The sequence below is a fragment of the Musa acuminata genome, chromosome BXJ3-6, assembly GCF_036884655.1.
Source record: "Musa acuminata AAA Group cultivar baxijiao chromosome BXJ3-6, Cavendish_Baxijiao_AAA, whole genome shotgun sequence".
Lineage (NCBI taxonomy): Eukaryota > Viridiplantae > Streptophyta > Magnoliopsida > Zingiberales > Musaceae > Musa > Musa acuminata.
The window spans coordinates 13,335,866-13,354,616 of record NC_088354.1 but is presented as its reverse complement, the minus strand read 5'-3'; the positions used below and the strand labels follow the sequence as shown (position 1 = coordinate 13,354,616).

Sequence of the window (18,751 nt, the reverse complement as noted above, 5' to 3'; positions counted from 1 at the left end):
AAATAGGGGTCAATTGGGCCTATGTTGGGGCTATTTTGGGCCAAGAGAAAGGTCCATTCAGTGACCCAAAAGTTGGGTCAGGCGGTGGCACCGCTAGAGGCTTAGTCTCGAAGATATAGTCTCCGAGATTGTATCAGGCGGTGGTACCACTTAGACATAGTTTGAAAGACTGTGTCAGGCAGTGGTATCGCCAGATTGAGTGGTGGCATCGCCCAGTGTCATTGCTGCAAGCGGTGGTACCGTCAGGACCCGGAAAACTTGGGATGAGACCTTTTTTGGCTCCATTTTTGAAATCATTTGGGGTCTATAAATACCCCAACTATTCCTGCATGGAACAACACGAATCAGAGTAGAAAGGGGTTGTTATTCTAGGTTGTAAAATTGCTAAGTGTCCTCTCTTTCTAGTTTTGAGATCATTCAAGAGAGGTGTAAGGCTTGTCTCCTAAACTTGTGAAAAGGAGAATGAGTTGTAAGAATATAGTTAGTCTTTGCTCATTAAAGGAAGATCGGTAGTAGAAGCCGATAGCCTCGAATGAAGAAGAATCAGGAGTGAATGTAGGTCATGATGATCGAACCACTGTAAATCAATTTGCATTTCTGATTTGTTGTTTACCTTTATTGCAAACTGCTTTACTTCCTCATTACTTTTGCTACATATTCTTATGAACGTTTTCAAAGTTAAACACTCCTTGATATGGTTTTTGTCGTACGAAGATTTTCGATTCGACATAATTTTACGTACATACTAATTCACTCCCCCTCTTAGTGCTAACTCGATCCTAACATAATTAACATTCTTATTTATGTAATTAAACTTATTTATTTCTATGATCTTGTTCATATTTGTAATGGTTGAATGTACTTATGGGATTGTCTTGACAAGACAAATTACAATGATCATTTTAAACTATATTAGAAAGGGTTAACAATGTTGTAATACATATAAGAAAATATGATATTGATGATATACAACCACTATCACTCGCATAACTAATCAAACTTAATGTACCATTATGTTTATTAGACTTATTAACTTGTATTATAAAATTCATGCATACAAGTAAAATATTTTTTAAAATTTTAGAATTTAATTAAGTAAAATTATTTTTAAATAAACTTTTATTTTATTTATTGTAATTTTAATTTTTTTATATCTTACCAATTAATGGATAAAGTGGAAAAAAGTTAGATTATGTGACTCTATTTAATTAAATAAGATATATTATATATTTGATTAGATTTTGATTATGATTATTAGCCAATAGAAAGATTATATATTTTTTTTTCATTTCCTAGTTATCATCCTAAACTCTATCTTTAGCCTATAAAATGATTAGATTTCCTTGGAAAACAAATAAGAGAAAATAACTATTTATTGAGAGATATCTTCTTTTATCTCCCCATTATCCCTAATCCATCACCCATAATGATTTTGTAAAGGATAAGAGAAAAAAAATATGAGTCTAGTTCACTTTGCACGTCGACGTCCCCGATAACTTTCAAATCTAACGATGATGCGTCTACATATTAGATAAAAACTTTCTGAATAATATCAAAATTACATATCATAAATTTAATATATCATTATTTAATTTTAATTTCTGACATCAAAATTTTTTACGTAATAATAATATGGTAAGATTTTTATAGTGTCTGCTGCACCTCTGGAATATGTTGAACAGTGCTTTTATGCCCTCTTTTGAAAGGCTTTTGTTGCCCCTACTGTCCCCGCACACGAACACAACCCAGTTCCGAAGGAATACCGGATGCAATGAGTCTTTGCTGGTGATCCCTGCTTAAGCACACCGCGAGTACTTTTAACTTTTTAAGATTCGTGTACACCTTTTACGAACGATATAGATTCTCCAATCATATATCTCCGGTCGGGTTCGGTACATAAAAGGAACCGGAACCATTCGCCTCCCTTATCCTCCCCAGTCACTGGAGCGAAGCGAGCGTGGGTGTGCGTTGCGCCGTCATGGCTTGCTCCCTTTCTTCCCTCGTCGCCTCGAAGCCCACGGCGCCCTTGGCCTCCCTGGCCCCCACGTCGATTCCTCCATCGGGAACCCAGGCAATCCCGAAGGGCTTCCACGGCCTAAGGCGGAGCTTACAGCCTCGCCCCGCCCGGATGATCTCTGCTCCCAGAACTTCCCAAAGAAGCTTCGTTGTCAAAGCCTCGTCCGAGGTCTAGAATCCTCTAACTTGCGATTTTGTTTTCTGTTTTCCTGTTCAATCGCCGGAATCTCTGTTGGTTTAGCGTTCCTTTTTCTTTTCCCTGATTTAGATGTTTAATTTACAATATTTTGCCGAAGTGAAGTGCTTGTTCTTTCAGTGGCTGAAATCAGTGGGGGTCAGTTGCGTTTTATGGGAAACAAGTGGAATTCGCGATGACATTGCGTAGATAGGGGCGAAAGAAATTATCACTTTTAGTGTTCCGATTTCTTCTGGCTTTCGTAATTTTGATCTGTATGTCTTGATTGAGTGGGCACTTGATGTTTCTGCAGAGCTACTCGCCGTTAGTCGGGAACAAAGCACCGGATTTTGAGGCTGAAGCTGTCTTTGATCAGGAGTTCATAAATGTAAGCTTATGCTTGATTTCATTTTTGAATCTCCGTGAACCTTTGAGATACGAGTTTGTTTTTTCTCTTTGGCGTACTATTCTTCATCGTGTTCTGTGCGTTGCTCTTTGCAACACAGGTCTATACATTGCATAACATTGTGGAGATCTTTGTTTGTCTAAATTGATCAGATTTTTCTGTATAAAATGACTTCTAAAGGTTATATCACTTCTTGGATCAACGACTCTGTTTGAAACTTGAGCATACTATACATACATGTTATTGTTCATTCTGCTTCAGGATGCTTCTTATTTGGTATATTTTTATCAAACACATTCTCGTTTAGTTATTAGAGTTAGAAAAAAGATGCTGACGTATGAGTTTTAAGGGTTGCTAGAACATAAGAATCGAGAGATTTACTCTGAACTTGTTGTAGACAGCAAAAAGTTGGTTGGATGATTCATAACAATAAGGAAACAAAAAGACCAAGCTAATATAAGAAATCTTTCTTCAGTTCCAGGAGAACAATCAGCATGCTAAGACATGAGTGAAACAGCTTAGAATAAATAGGTACTTGAAGGGAAAAGAAATGATGATCTGTTTTGATTCATAATCCATTTTCGACAAGTTCCAGTTGGCTATTCAGGATAGTTCATGATTACTTGAACTCACGTTAGCTATTTGGCTTGTGCTTCTCATATGATAAATCTTCTATAGTCAATGTTTGAAAGTACTTCTTTCAAATTCCAAAGACTGTGGGACACCAAGAGTTGAAGAATGATAGAGGAGATTTCTCGACTTAAATATCTGTAATAGGGAAAAAGGATAATAATGAGTGGTTTGTTGAATCTCATATTTTGATGATGAAATCAATTGATAAAATTATGATCTATTATGCATTTAAGTGACGCAGGACTAACCTCGATCAAGGAAAGTCCATTTGATTAAAGCAAGAAGAATCAGACGTTGGGCAGTAGTGGAACATGTTAGAATATTGAGCGTCGAGCCGGAAGGATTTCGTGCCATGAGTTCGGGCATCGGGTTGAAGGATCGGACATTGTACCAAGAAAATTGGAAGTTGCGGGAGTCAACATATCGATAGGGCAATACGCTGAAAGAGAGGATGATGTATCGAAGGATCGGATGAAGCGCTTGACGAACCAATGACATGCCGGACAACATAAGATTCATGCTTGTAATCGTGTGTGTCTAGATCGAGTTAGTTAGGTCTAATTGAGTTAGTTTTGGGTGTAACCATGCCAACTTAATTAGGGGTCAATTGGGCCTGAATCAGGGCTGAATTAGGCCTGCTATTTGGCCTATTAAGTGACCTGTAGTAGGGTCTGGCGGTGTTTGGGCGGTACCACCGCCAAGACACAGTCTCCCAAACTGTGTCAGGCGGTGGTACCACCAAACTGGGCAATGGTATCACCCAGTGTCAGTGTGTCAGGCGGTGGTACCGCCCAGTGTCAGACTAGTAGGCAATGGTGTCGCCCAGTACTGGCGGTGGTACTGCCAGTACCTTAAAAACCCGGGATGAAACTGTTTTAACTCAAAATTTGAATCCATTTGGGGCCTATAAATACCCCACTCATCCCTGTTCGGTTTACACAAGAAACTGAGTAGAAAGGGGGAAAAAATCATTGTAAAAAAAGTTATAAATCTCTCTTAGTGGAGAGTCACTTCTTCCTAGTATTTAGAAATTTTTCTAAAGGGAGAAGTGAGGTCTAAATGTAAAAGAGAGAGGTGCAAAGGTTCTCTCCCGAGCCTGTGAAAAGGAGAAAGAGTTGCAAGGGTAGTTGATCTTTGCCCGTTAGAAAGAAGATCGGTAGTGGAAGTCGGTGACCTCGAGTGAAGAGGAATTGAGAGTGGACGTAGGTCACGACGATCGAACCACTATAAAATCGATTTACATTTCCTTCATGCTTTTCATTTATATTACTAACTGACTTACTTGCTTACTACTCTCACTACGCTTACGAACGTGCTCTCTAAGTTTAAATGCTTTCCGATACGATTCATCGAACGAGTTTTCAAACCGACGAAGTTTTACGAAGGTACTAATTCCCCCCCCCCCCCCCCCTCCTCTTAGTGTTGATTTTGGTCCTAATAGTTGGTATCAAAGCCAAAATTTTTCTCGTTTGATTTAACACCCAAGAGAAATGGCTTTTACCGCCAATCAAACGGGTCTTTTTATCACTCGTTTTCCTATATTCAATGGAACAGACTACACGTATTAGAAAACTAGAATGAGAATTTTCTTGCTTTCTATGGATTTCGATTTATGGAACATTGTTGAAAGCGGTTTTGAAAAGTCTTCTAAACCAGTGAATGAATGAAATGATTTGAAGAAGAAAACTTTCTCTTTAAATGCTAAAGTGATGAACGCTTTGTTTTGTGCTCTTAATAAAAACAAATTTAATCGGGTTTCTACATGCGAAACTGCATATGAGATTTGACACACACTCGAAGTCACACACAAAAGCACAAGTAGGGTTAAAAAGTCGAAAATTAATCTTTTGGTTCATAGCTATAAGTTGTTTCATATCAAACCAAGCGAGACTATTGGAGATATGTATACTCGTTTTACGGATGTTGTCAATAGTCTAAAAGCACTTGGTTAAAGTTTTTCTAATTTTGAACTTATTAACAAGATATTAAGATCCCTTCCAAAAAATTAGGATCCTAAAGTAACGACAATACAAGAAGCAAAGGACCTAAATAACTTTTCGCTTGAAAAACTTATCGGGTCTTTAATGACCTATGAAATGACATGTATTGCACATGACAAACATGAGAACAACCTTCCAAAGAACATTAAGGATTTGACACTTAGAACAAAAGAAGACCACTCGAGCGAAAGCTCAAGTGATAATGACATAGAACTTTCGACAAGAGAATTCAAAAAATTCATAAAACATGAAACTAAGAACAAAAACGAACTTAAAAAGAAGCTACCAAAAAAGAAGAAAGCACCCAAGGGACTTGGGACAAATCGAGTACATCCGAATACGAGGATTAAACCAACAAAGGCAAGATGACAAACTACGCCTTAATGGCTCTCAACGATGAGGTAAGTGACTCAAACGAATCTTATTTACCTTACGATGAATTACTTAATGTCTTTCATGATTTGTTTGATGAATTTAAGCTAGTTGGTAAAAAATATAAGTTGTTAAAAAAGGATCATGCTTCTCTTGCTAGTGAATTTGAAAAATTAAAAAATGAGCATGATAATTGCATGTTAACTCCTTGCACTAAGTGTGAAGAGGTCGACTCATTTAAGAAAAAAAATGTAGTATTACAACAAACTTTAGAAAAATTTGAAATTAGTTGCAAATCATTAAACATGATTTTTGCCAATAAGGGTCATGTACACAGAAAAGTAGGAATCAGCTTTATGAGTAACTACACTCAACAAAAGTCAACTACTTTTGTTGAAGGACCCACATTGCATGTTACCCCTAAGGTTTAGTGTAATTTTTGTGGTAAACATGGTCATTTTGTATATAAATGTTCATTCAAAAAGTATGATTCACACAAATTAGTTTGGGTTCCTAAAGGAACCATACATGACCATATGTCAAAAATCAAGATAGATAGATCTAAACATGAGGGACCCAAAGTCAAATGGGTACCTATAGCAAACACACCTTTTTTGTAGAAATATATAAAGTCGAAAGCTAGGAGCAAAAATGATATCTTGATAGTGGACGCACAAGGCATATATAATCAGAGATTCAACATACTTCACAAAGCTCACTAGCCGAAACAAAATGATTTTGATTGAATATGCTTTATGTTTAATGAAATCATGCTTAATGAGTTTATATTTTGAAATTATGCATGATGATTTTTATGATGTATGGCTTATTGATCTTGATGATTCTTTTGTGATGATTTTCTATTTTTCAGTTTTAATCAATGATGCATGGATTTGACATAGAAAATAAGGACATGCTTATATAAAATCAATCGCTTAAATTGAAATAAAAAAAAGGAATGCATTATTCTTGAAAATGTCTCTATCCCTAAAAGTTTATCGAATCTTTCAAAAAGAGATTAATGAATCTATTTATGTTATTTTTTATGAATTTATGAAAATGATTTTAATAATTTGTTGATTTAAATTTAAATGAGTGTTATCCATATCTCTCATTTGTTACTTGATATTTTTTTTATCAATATCTCTTATTTAATCTTTTATGTTTCTTTACTAAAGAGAAGTTTTATCTATATCATGATCTTGAATTCTCGGAATTCTAACTTGAGATTTTTTTAAAATCATGATCTTGACAACTTGAGATTTCTTATATATGAATCGAGATATTTTATTTGTTCTCCTATAGTTCTTTTTGTTTTTTACAAAAGAGAAGTTTTATCCAAATCATGATCTTGATTCTTTGATAATTATAACTTAATATTTTTATGAATCAAGATTGTTTACTATGATTCTTCTTTTCACTATTTGATTTATCCAAATGAATCATAATTTTTTCTCTTGATTTTTCGATATTTGATTCACAATTTGAAAGTTGTCTTATTACTCCCTTGTATTCATAAAGTGTATATCTCATCATCAAATTAATTTTTCTTGTTATCCTTTATATGATGATTTGAAAATTAATGTAAAGGAAAATGAATTACACCATTGTATTATTCCCCTCCTTTTGACGATGACAAAGGGGGAGAAAAAAAATTGCTAGTTCAAGAAAAACAAAACTGCTAGTTTGTTAATCTCAAAAGAGAAGCAAAGATTTTTAGTTTGCACATTGCAAAAGGAAGAAAAAATTACTAGCTTGTAATCTCAAGCAAAAGTACTATCTTACTTATCTCAAGAAGCAAAACTTGCAAACTTGCATATTGCAAAAGGAAGTAAGAATTGCTAGCTTGCACATCTCAAGAGAAACAAAATTGCTAAACTTGCATATCTCTAAAACTTGCTAGCTTGCATGTTCTAAAATGACGTAAAACTTACTAATTTACTATCTTGTATTTAAAAAAAAACTTGTTAGTTGTACTTTTCTCCTTTTTGTTGATGACAAAGGGGGAGAAGTTATGATGATTTGAAATTTGAATTATGCATGGGTTTTGATGATGATCATGCATGGTGTACTTTGATGTTTTGAAATTATGATTATACATGAAATACTCATGATTTTAAGATACATGTAATGATGTGATTAATTAGTTCTTTCAATATTATGATGATACATACAATGAGAAGTTATGATCATGTTTGGTAGGATATAATGTACTTTGAAATTTTGATATCATGATGATTTGAAATATTTATGATTTGGAATGACACATGTAATACACATGATTTTATTATGTATGCAATGATGTGAAAGTCAATGGTTATCATTTTTTGAAATGATACCTTATTTCAATATGGCATATTGATAGGGGGAGTTTAGTTTAAACTTCGTCATCAATTGGTTGTCATCATAAAAAACGGGGAGATTGTTGAATCTCATATTTTGATGATGAAATCAATTGATGAAATTATGATCTAATATATGTTTGAGTGACGCAGGACTAACCTCGATCAAGGAAAGGCAATTCGATTAAAGCAGGAAGAATCAAACGTTGGGCCGGAAGGACTTCGTGCCATGAGTTCGGGCATTGGGTCAAAGGATCAAACATTGCGCCAAAGAGATCGGAAGTTGCAGGAGTCAACATGTCGATTGGGCAATACGCCAAAAGAGAGGATGATGCGTCGGACGAACAATGACATGCCGGACAATATAAGATTCATGCTTGTAATCGTGTGCGTCTAGATCGAGTTCGTTAGGTCTATTTGAGTTGGTTTTTGGTGTAACCATGCCAACTTGATTATGGGCCAATTGGGCCTGAATCAAGGCTGAATTAGGCCTGTTGTTTAGCCTATTCGGTGACCTATAGCAGGGTCTGGCAGTGGTACCGCCCAGACAGTCTCCCAGACTGTGTTAGGCGGTGATACCGTCCAGTGTTAGACTGGCAAGCGGTGGTACCGCCGGTACCCTGAAACCCGGGATGAGACTGTTTTGGCTACAAATTTGAATCCATTTGGGGGCTATAAATGGCCCACTCATCCCTGCTCAATTTACACAAGAAAGGAAGTAGAAAGGGGGAAAGAATCCTTGTAAAAAAAGTTATAAATCTCTCTTAGTGTAGAGTCACCTCTTCCTAATATTTAAAAGTTCTTCTAAAGAGAGAAGTGAGGTCTAAGTATAAAAGAGAGATGTGTAAAGGTTCTCTCCTGAGTATATGAAAAGGAGAAAGAGTTGTAAGGGTAGTTGATCTTCGCCCGTTGAAAAGCAAATCAGTAGTGGAAGCTGGTGGACTCAAGTGAAGAGAAATCGAGAGTGGATGTATGTCACGACGATCAAACCACTATAAAATCGATTTGCATTTCCTTTATGCTTTTCATTTATATTGCTAACTGATTTACTTGCTTACTACTCTCACTACGCTTACGAACGTGCTCTCTAAGTTTAAACCCTTTCCGATACGATTTCTTCGAATGAGTTTTCAAACTAACGAAGTTTTACGAAAGCACTAATTCACCCCCTCCCCCTCTTAGTACCAATTTCGGTCCTAATAAGATTTTGATAAGAGGGAATGAAGGAAGAGAGGGATAATCCTGGCCTAACTCAAGCTTGTCAGATTCATCAAATCAATGGCCTCAAATCTCTTATAGTTTATGAAAATTGCACCACATTCTCTGATGAATGAGCTTACATCCTTCCTCATATTCTAATAAAAAGGAAAGCAGAAAAAATAAGTAAATCAGGGGGAAAAGAAGGGATGAAAGAAAATTGAACTTCCTGTATTTAAAGATGATCGCCTTTTATCATATTTAGTGAGATTGTCTTTAGCATTTTGATTAGTCTTAGATCTTTCGATCTTTTCAGTGTTAGTCACACTTCTTTTTATCTTGTTCATTCTGGCATTACTGGAGATGAATGTACAACCATTATTCAACACAAATGTCTATGACACTGCCATGTTGTCACGAACGGTCGTCGCGCACCCGCAACAACTCCGTTCAACGAACCGTTCGTCGCTCACACCTGCATGTACAGCTGCTTGGCAGCATGTTTTCTCTTGGTTTTGGGTCATTTTGCTTGTAAATATGTAAGTTCGAACAAGCTGCAGCGTTGCAAAGCGACCGCTCATCGAACCGAGCAAAACAGCCCCAAAACAGCCCAAAATAGCTCTGTTTTCGCGTGCCGCGGGAGGTGAGCGGAGAACTGCCTCCGCTCACCAAAATGTCAGCCATCTCAGACCCCAGGAACCCCCCGGGTGGAACAGGGCTGGATGGGGCTTCGGTTATATACCGGGCGTTGAGATCTCTTTCGCAAGTTCGCACCTGACCTTTACGGGAACTTGTCTTAGCGCCCGGGACCAGGTGAGCGGCTGTTTGTGGGCTTGCAGCTGTTCGTTCATCCTTGAAAGCCTTGTTTTTCTCCCTCTCCCTCTTTTCTCTTGTGCACACAAGGTGTTCGTCGAATTGCTTGTAAAGCTTCCCTTTTCGCGAGACTTCGGGACTTGTCCGTTGCTCGTTCTTTCGAACTAACTCTCTTTCTCTTTTACAGGTCCTTCGGGACCTGCGAGAGGTTACAAAGTGGGTTGATCCTTGCGGAGCAATAGCGCAAGGGCGAAGCGCGACTTAGGCAACGTAAGCTAAGTTTGCGTCGTTGCCAGAAGGGTAACTCGCGACTTAGGCAACGCAAGCTAAGTTCGCGTCTTTGGCCGCAAGGGTGCCGCACGCCTTAGGCAATTCCAGCTAAGGTCGTGACATTGTGGTATCAGAGCCAGGTTAAGCTCTTCGATCGAACAGCGAACGAACTTCGCAACTTCGCCATGGCAAAGCATCGTGGCGAATCAAGCAAGACGGGGCAAGCCGGACCCTTGCCCCAAGCAGCCGCAGGTGGGCTGCATGTGCACACTCGCTCTCAAGCTGTTGGAGTCGCTCACGAGGAGCGCGGCAGCGAACAAGATGAGCGAGAAGTTGGCTACTCTCCGCGAGCGGAGGAAGCGCAATCTGGTGCGCTAACTGGGAAAAAGAGTCATAAGGAGAGACTCACAACGGCGGAAACCCGCCTGGATGTTCTGGAAGCGAGCATGGAGGAACTCTACCATGGCCAACAAAGACTTGTTGGGGTAGAGAGCTCGCAAGAGGAAGCGGAGTCCAGGATCGACAAGGTCGAGGCCCTAGTCGACCGACTGTCTGATGACACCAAAGACTCCGTGCAACACTTACAGGATGTTGTGGCGGAACTCACTGCAAAGGTGGTCATGCTCACAAGAACACTAAATGCGGGAGGAGGCAACACCCGCACTGCACCGCCACAAAATTTGAGGGCACCTGAGCCTCATGGATATGGAGGGGCCAGAGATGCCAAGGAGCTCGAGAACTTTCTGTTCGACATGGAGCAATACTTCCGAGCTACGAGGCCCGATTCTGAAGATACCAAAGTTTCTATAGCAACAATGTATCTGAACGGAGATGCGAAACTTTGGTGGTGAACTCGTTGGGAGGAGATCCAACAAGGTCGGTGTCGAGTCGACACATGGGAGGACTTGAAGCGGGAGTTGAGAACTTAGTTCCTATCGGAGAACACAGAGTTTGTCGCAAGAAGGAAGTTGAGACAACTCCGCCAAAGTACCACCATCCGAGACTATGTGAAGCAGTTTTCTGCATTAATGCTGGACATACAGGACATGTCCGAGAAGGACAAGTTGTTCAGCTTCCTCGATGGTTTGAAACCATGGGCTTAATAGGAGCTAAATCGAAGGAATGTTACCGATGTGGTCGGGGCAATTGCTGCTGCAGAAAGGCTCACCGACTTTGTTTCCTCTGAAGACCCAGCGAGAAGGAAACAATCTTCAGGAAATCGCCCTCCAAAACATTCTCGAGGGAAGGAGCTCGGGGGCGAACAAAAGAAGAAGAGCTCCCACAAAGGGCCGAACCCAAAAGGCAAGGCCTCAAAACCTGGAGGATGCTTCTTGTGCGGAGGACCGCACATGGTAAGGGAGTGCCCACAGAAACAGGCACTCAATGCTTTGACGGCTTCCATCCACCCTCCCCGATCGGACAAGGGCAAAGCTGTTGCTCTTAGTTCGAGCAGTTCAGAATCCAGCAGCGACGATGAGGAGTCGCAAGGACCCCGAATGGGAGCAATGCGTCTGTTGAACGCTATGCGGGGTCAAGTGGCGGAGAACATGAAGATGAAGGCACAAAAAGCAGGAAGTAGCGAGCTGATGTATGTGGACATTAAGCTAAATGGCCAAACGACCCGTGCAATGGTGGATACGGGCGCTACCCACAACTTCATAGCCGATCGCGAAGCACAGCGACTTGGGTTGACCTTGGAGAAGAGCCCAAGCCGAATGAAGGCGGTGAACTCGGAGGCCAAGCGAATCTCCGGGTTGGCGAAGGGTGTTCCTATCAAAATCGGGACTTGGAGCGGAAACACCAACATGATGGCCGTGCCACTGGACGACTTCCAAGTGATTCTCGGAATGGAGTTTATGCACGCGGCAAAGTTGGTGCCAATGCCGTTCTTGAACTCCCTATGTATGATGGGAGGCGATGACCCCTGCGTGGTTCCTGTCTCTCAGAAAGGAACCAAGGAGCCCCAACATCTTTCGGCATTACAATTGAAGAAAGGGGTGCGAAAAGGCGAACTGACATTCGTGGCTGCAATGAAGCTAGAGCCACTCAACAAGGAGGCCATTCAAGAACCTGCTGTGGTGGCGAACGTCCTAAAAGAGTTCAAAGACGTTATGCCACCCGAGTTGCCGAAGACTCTCCCATCACGCAGAGGCGTGGATCACAGCATCGAGCTGGAGCCAGGAGTGAAGCCTCCAGCGAGACCACCCTACCGCATGCCCCCGCCAGAGTTGGCAGAACTCAGGAAGCAGTTAGGTGAACTGCTAAGCGGTGGTCTCATCCGCAGCTCTAAAGCACCTTTCGGAGCTCCAGTTTTCTTCCAGAAGAAACAGGATGGGAGCCTCCGATTATGCGTCGACTACCGAGCCCTCAACAAAGTAACAGTGAAGAACAAGTATCCCATCCCGCTCATTGCGGACTTGTTCGATCAATTGGGCAAGGCAAAGTATTTCTTAAAACTCGACCTTCGGTCGGGGTATTGGCAAGTGCGCATTGCTGAAGGCGACGAAGCAAAGACTACCTGTGTGACCAGATATGGAGCGTTTGAGTTCTTGGTGATGCCTTTCGGCTTAACCAACGCTCCGACCACATTCTGTACTCTCATGAACCAGCTATTCAAGGAGTATTTGGATAAGTTCGTGGTCGTCTACTTGGACGATATCGTCGTCTACAGCCAAACGCTCGAGGAGCACGTCAAGCACCTTCGGACGATTTTCAAGGTTCTCAGGGAGAACACTTTGTTCGTGAAAAGGGAGAAATGCTACTTTGCTCAAACTGAGATCCTATTCTTGGGGCATCGAATCGGTGATGGCTCCATTCGGATGGATAAGTCGAAGGTGCAAGCAGTTGCGGAATGGCGAACGCCAAAGAAGGTGCCAGAGTTGAGATCCTTCCTTGGCTTCGTTAACTACTATCGACGCTTCATCGCGGGATATTCGAAGCGGGCAACCCCACTGACGGAGTTGCTGAAGAAGGAGCAGCCTTGGAAGTGGTCTGACAAATGTGAGATAGCATTCCAAGATCTGAAGGCTGCTGTTCTAGAAGAACCAGTGCTCAGATTGCCAAACTATGGAGAGCCCTTTGAAGTCCATACAGATGCTTTAGACTTCGCTATTGGGGGAGTACTCATGCAGGAAGGTCATACGATGGCCTACGAGAGCCGCAAACTCAACGAGACCAAGAGGCGGTATCCAGTGCATGAGAAGGAGATGACAGCAGTGATCCACTGTCTGCGAGTTTGGCGACACTACCTTCTCGGGTCGCGATTTGTGCTGAGGACAGACAACATCGCCCTGAGCTATTTCCAAACTCAGAAGAAGCTCTCCCCAAAGCAGGCACGGTGGCAGGACTTCCTGGCTGAATTTGATATGGCAATAGAGTACAAGCCTGGGAAGGCGAATGTCGTGGCCGATGCGCTGAGTCGGAAGGTGGAATGCGTGAATGCTGCACAACTGGAGGGCAGAGACCAAGCAAGTCAGTTGCACTCCAACTTCCTTTCCCGAATCAAGGATGGACTGTATAGTGATCCCCAGGCAGTTATCCTGATGCAGCTCATCAAAGAAGGCAAGGCACGACGATTTTGGGTCCAGGAGGGACTTGTTTACACAAAAGGGAATAGGGTCTATGTTCCCCGAGTGGACAATTTAAGGCGTGAACTCTTAAAAGAGTGTCACGATTCCCTTTGGGCTGGACACCCAAGCATTCACAGAACATTGGCTCTCGTGGAGAGGGCCTTCTACTGGCCGAAGATGGGGATTGATGTGGAGAAATATGTTCGAACATGCCTTACTTGCCAACAAGACAAGGTGGAGCAGCGGAAGCCGGTGGGACTTTTGGAGCCGTTGCCCGTACCAGAAAGGCCGTGGGAGAGCATTTCCTTAGACTTCATATCAAGCTTGCCACCTGTAGGGGGACTTGGATCGATACTCGTGGTGGTCAATCGGTTTTCAAAGTATGCAACTTTCATTGCTGCTCCCCTACACTGTTCAGCAGAAGAGGCGGCCAGACTGATGATGAAGGACGTAGTGAAGTATTGGGGAGTCCCGCACAATATCATTAGTGATCGAGACGCTCGGTTCCTGGGACGATTCTGGACCGAGCTATTCAAATTGTTGGGGTCAAAGTTATACTTCTCTACAAGCCTCCACCCCCGGACGGATGGCCAGACTGAAAGAATAAATTCGCTCTTGGAGCAGTATCTCCGGCACTACGTGAGTGCCAATCAACGAGATTGGGTGAAGTTGTTGGACATCGCCCAATTCTCCTACAACTTGCAGCGGAGCTCTGCATCCAACAAGAGCCCCTTCGAGATTATCACAGGACAACAACCGTCGACTCCGCACACCATGGCGATTGGGTATACTGGGAGTAGTCCATCAGCCTATTATTTCGCAAAGGAGTGACATCGAAATGCTGATATTGCGCGGGCTTACTTGGAGAAGGCGGCAAAACGGATGAAGAAGTGGGCAGACTTGGGAAGGCGACCACAAGAGTTCAAAGTTTGCGATTTGGTGTTGGTAAAGCTCCAACCAGCATCACTCCAATTCTTCATGAACAGAGTCCACAAAGTATTGGTGCGTAAGTATGAAGGGCCCTTCCCAATTATCAGCAGGGTAGGCAATGTTTCTTACAAGTTGCAGCTGCCGGCGTGGTTCAAAATTCACAACGTTCTTCACGCCAGCAACCTAAAAGCCTACCACTCGGATCCGCAAGATGCTTCCCGAAGTGTTCCAACTCGGCTACCTCCCATTACAGCCTCCTATGAGAAGCGAGTGGAAACCATTCTGGCGGATCGCAAGATAAAGCTACCCAACGGAGCTGAGCAAACAGAGTACTTGGTGAAGTGGCGAAAGCTTCCCTGAACTGAAGCCAGTTGGGAGCCTGAAGACGCCCTGCGACATGAAGAAGAAGTCATCAACAACTACCAACAAGCGTCGACGAGGGCGTCGACAGTTTAAGTGGGGGAGAATGTCACGAACGGTCGTCGCGCACCCGCAACAACTCCGTTCAACGAACCGTTCGTCGCTCACACCTGCATGTACAGCTGCTTGGCAGCATGTTTTCTCTTGGTTTTGGGTCATTTTGCTTGTAAATATGTAAGTTCGAACAAGCTGCAGCGTTGCAAAGCGACCGCTCACCGAATCGAGCAAAACAGCCCCAAAATAGCCCAAAACAGCTCCGTTTTCGCGTGCCGCGGGAGGTGAGCGGAGAACTGCCTCCGCTCACCAAAATGTCAGCCATCTCAGACCCCAGGAACCCCCCGGGTGGCACAGGGCTGGATGGGGCTTCGGTTATATACCGGGCGTTGAGATCTCTTTCGCAAGTTCGCACGTAACCTTTACTGGAACTTGTCTTTGCGCCCGAGACCAGGTGAGCGGCTGTTTGTGGGCTTGCAGTTGTTCGTTCATCCTTGAAAGCCTTGTTTTTCTCCCTCTCCCTCTTTTCTCTTGTGCACACAAGGTGTTCGTCGAATTGCTTGTAAAGCTTCCCTTTTCGCGAGACTTCGGGACTTGTCCGTTGCTCGTTCTTTCGAACTAACTCTCTTTCTCTTTTACAGGTCCTTCGGGACCTGCGAGAGGTTACAAAGTGGGCTGATCCTTGCGGAGCAATAGCGCAAGGGCGAAGCGCGACTTAGGCAACGCAAGCTAAGTTCGCGTCGTTGCCAGAAGGGTAACTCGCGACTTAGGCAACGCAAGCTAAGTTCGCGTCTTTGGCCGCAAGGGTGCCGCACGCCTTAGGCAATTCCAGCTAAGGTCGTGACAATGTGGCAGTTCACAGATTACAAGAAACCACTTCTTAAAAGAAAACTTTGCCACAAATAAAGATGACAGACAAAGCAAACTAAATTGATCTTGCAAATTGGTTCAGCCCAAGATAACCATGGTATCTTGGGTGAATTTCTTCTTCTATGGTATTAACATGGACGACACCTTAATCTTGATTGTTTATTTTGATCATTGAAATTATCTCATCTGTTCAGCTCTGTTTGGTGATCTAGCTCTTGTTGAAGTTTGTACCGAGAAATGTTAAAATAGCTCACAGAATGCTTTTGCTGCGAACTTGACAAACTGAACTTTTGATACTGCCTTGAGTTAATATCTCAATTCTCAACCTCATGATATGTTTTATTGAAGTATGTATTTATTGTTAAAGACCCAAGGTGATGTATCATATTTGTGTTATTCAAATTATCCTCTTCTGCACCAAGATTATCAGATAAATGCATTTGGAAATTTTAAATAATATTTTGAATTAACATCCAAGGAAGCTCAAGGATTAAGGCATCCAACCCAAAAATTTTAGAATGATTTTGAACACAATGAAATGGATGGCAGAACAGTTCAATAAATATAATGTCCTTGAACTTGGTACTTTGATGAGAAAATTTGAGCGAATCTCAACAGTTGACCAATTTATATCAATATTTTGTAAATGTTGAATCATTCATTACATGTTTGTCTCCGGTCTTCACTTATGTATAGTAGTGACATCAAGCATCTCCTTGGTCACTGTAACTCTCTGATTAGTCTTTTTCATTACTCTAACTGGCAGGTAAAACTCTCTGATTATATTGGGAAGAAGTATGTAATTCTGTTTTTCTATCCACTGGACTTCACATTTGTTTGTCCCACTGGTATGTTCAAATTATATTGACCTCTAAAAGGGAAGTTCACATCTTAAGAGAACTGACGGAATATTTGTTGCCTGTGCAATAGAGATAACTGCTTTCAGTGACCGCTACTCGGAATTTGAGAAGTTAAATACAGAGATATTGGGTGTTTCAGTTGACAGTGTGGTAAGTTGTTTTCATATTTGGATTTTGTTTTGATCTGTAGCAATTTTCTCTATAATTTTGTTCCTTGGTGTTATGGTGGTTCGAGTCACTGAGTGTTGAAAATTTACTACCATTGCAAATCCTGAATGGAGTCACCTAGCTTTGTTATATCAACCCTAGAAGAGTATCGATTCATTATTTAACATTATTGGTATCTAATTACCATTATTTGATCTGTTTTCATTTTTAATATCCTCTTTGTTACAAAAAGTTGTAACATTTGCTAGCGAAAATGAATTATTGATTTAAATGAAGCTCATACACATTCTTATTAATGTTTTCCTGCTTTTGTTTTGGTTATAATTAAATTGTTGGTACTAATTCTTCTGCTTATTTGCAAGAAAGATTAAGAAGTATGCCATGCTTTCCCATGAGATGTATAATATTTGTCTTATCTAAGAGACGCAAAAGGTGTGAACATTTCCAAAATTTAGGTCTTCCCTTTGTCATTTCCTTTTTGTTAATTCTGGTTGATCTCGTTATCCTTTAATTTTGCTTGTTCTCATTATTTTCCTTGGGTACTGGTTTTTCATGTTATTTTACCATACCTTTTAAAATATGGTTCTTGAGACAAGAGATCAAATGACGAAAAAGAAATAAAACAGTTTGTGCCTCAGTAGCGGCAATCTGATTTAGGATTTATGTTTACTATAGGTTTTAATTGGCCCTAACAGAGTAAGTGTGCTCCATTTGTAGTTCTCCCATCTTGCATGGGTTCAAACAGACAGGAAGTCAGGGGGGCTCGGAGATCTGAACTATCCGTTGATATCTGATATCACTAAATCAATTTCAAAGTCTTATGGAGTCTTGATCCCTGATCAGGTAAATTGTGCATGTTTTTAAGAATCTTCTGTAGTTTTAACAGATAAAAAAAAAAAAAAAAAATTCAATAGTGTATCCCTGTTCACAAAGCTGCTTTAATTTACAAATGCTCAATTTTGTCATGAATGAGATTCAGGTTGTGTAATGAACTAATCCATATAATCTGTCAGGGTATTGCGTTGCGAGGACTGTTCATCATTGACAAGGAAGGTGTGATTCAGCACTCTACCATCAATAACCTCGCCATCGGTCGTAGTGTTGATGAAACCATGAGGACTCTTCAGGTGATGATGGGAAAAAGCTAGCTGTTAGCATATCAACTTGCTCACCATCGTCTTAACTATGGGATGAGCATAGAGCATTACGGTTTCTTTCACTGATGTGCCATTTCTTTCGATTTGGTTGCAAATACTCAATTCTAGTTCTGATGGTTAGCAGCATTTGCTGCAGATTCTTCATGCGAAAACTTCAACCCCAGCATTATCCAAACAACTCTTGTGTGTCTTGCAGGCATTGCAGTATGTCCAAGAGAACCCAGATGAGGTTTGCCCTGCAGGATGGAAACCTGGAGAGAAATCGATGAAGCCGGATCCTAAACTCAGCAAGGAATATTTTGCGGCTGTTCCATGAGTACTGATGTGCCAAGTTTTCTCTAAGATTCGGGATGGACTCTACCCTTCAACCTATTGTGAGTTAACCGGTCGATATATTCTCTGTTCGCACTGAATAAAAATGGGGCAGACTTTACCCCTTTGTAGCGTAACTCCATTTACAGATGCTGCTGCCTGTTCTTGTGCCCTTCTCTGCTATTTAAATTGTCTGTCCAAATCCCCTGAGATTGAATCTGTTCCGTCTCGCACAGCGCCGGCGAAA

The 18,751-nt window shown here is 41.4% G+C and overlaps 1 protein-coding gene across 1 annotated transcript; it reads left to right on the top strand.

The window, feature by feature from the left end:
* Positions 1–1,913: 1,913 nt before the first annotated feature.
* On the top strand, positions 1,914–18,714 carry LOC135641193 (2-Cys peroxiredoxin BAS1, chloroplastic-like). Its single transcript, XM_065156361.1, has 7 exons — positions 1,914–2,185; positions 2,505–2,579; positions 16,774–16,855; positions 16,938–17,017; positions 17,753–17,878; positions 18,049–18,162; positions 18,389–18,714. Exons 1-7 carry the CDS (start codon positions 1,979–1,981, stop codon positions 18,506–18,508), a joined length of 804 nt encoding a protein of 267 aa, XP_065012433.1. The 5' UTR covers positions 1,914–1,978; the 3' UTR covers positions 18,509–18,714.
* The last annotated feature ends 37 nt before the right edge of the window (positions 18,715–18,751 follow it).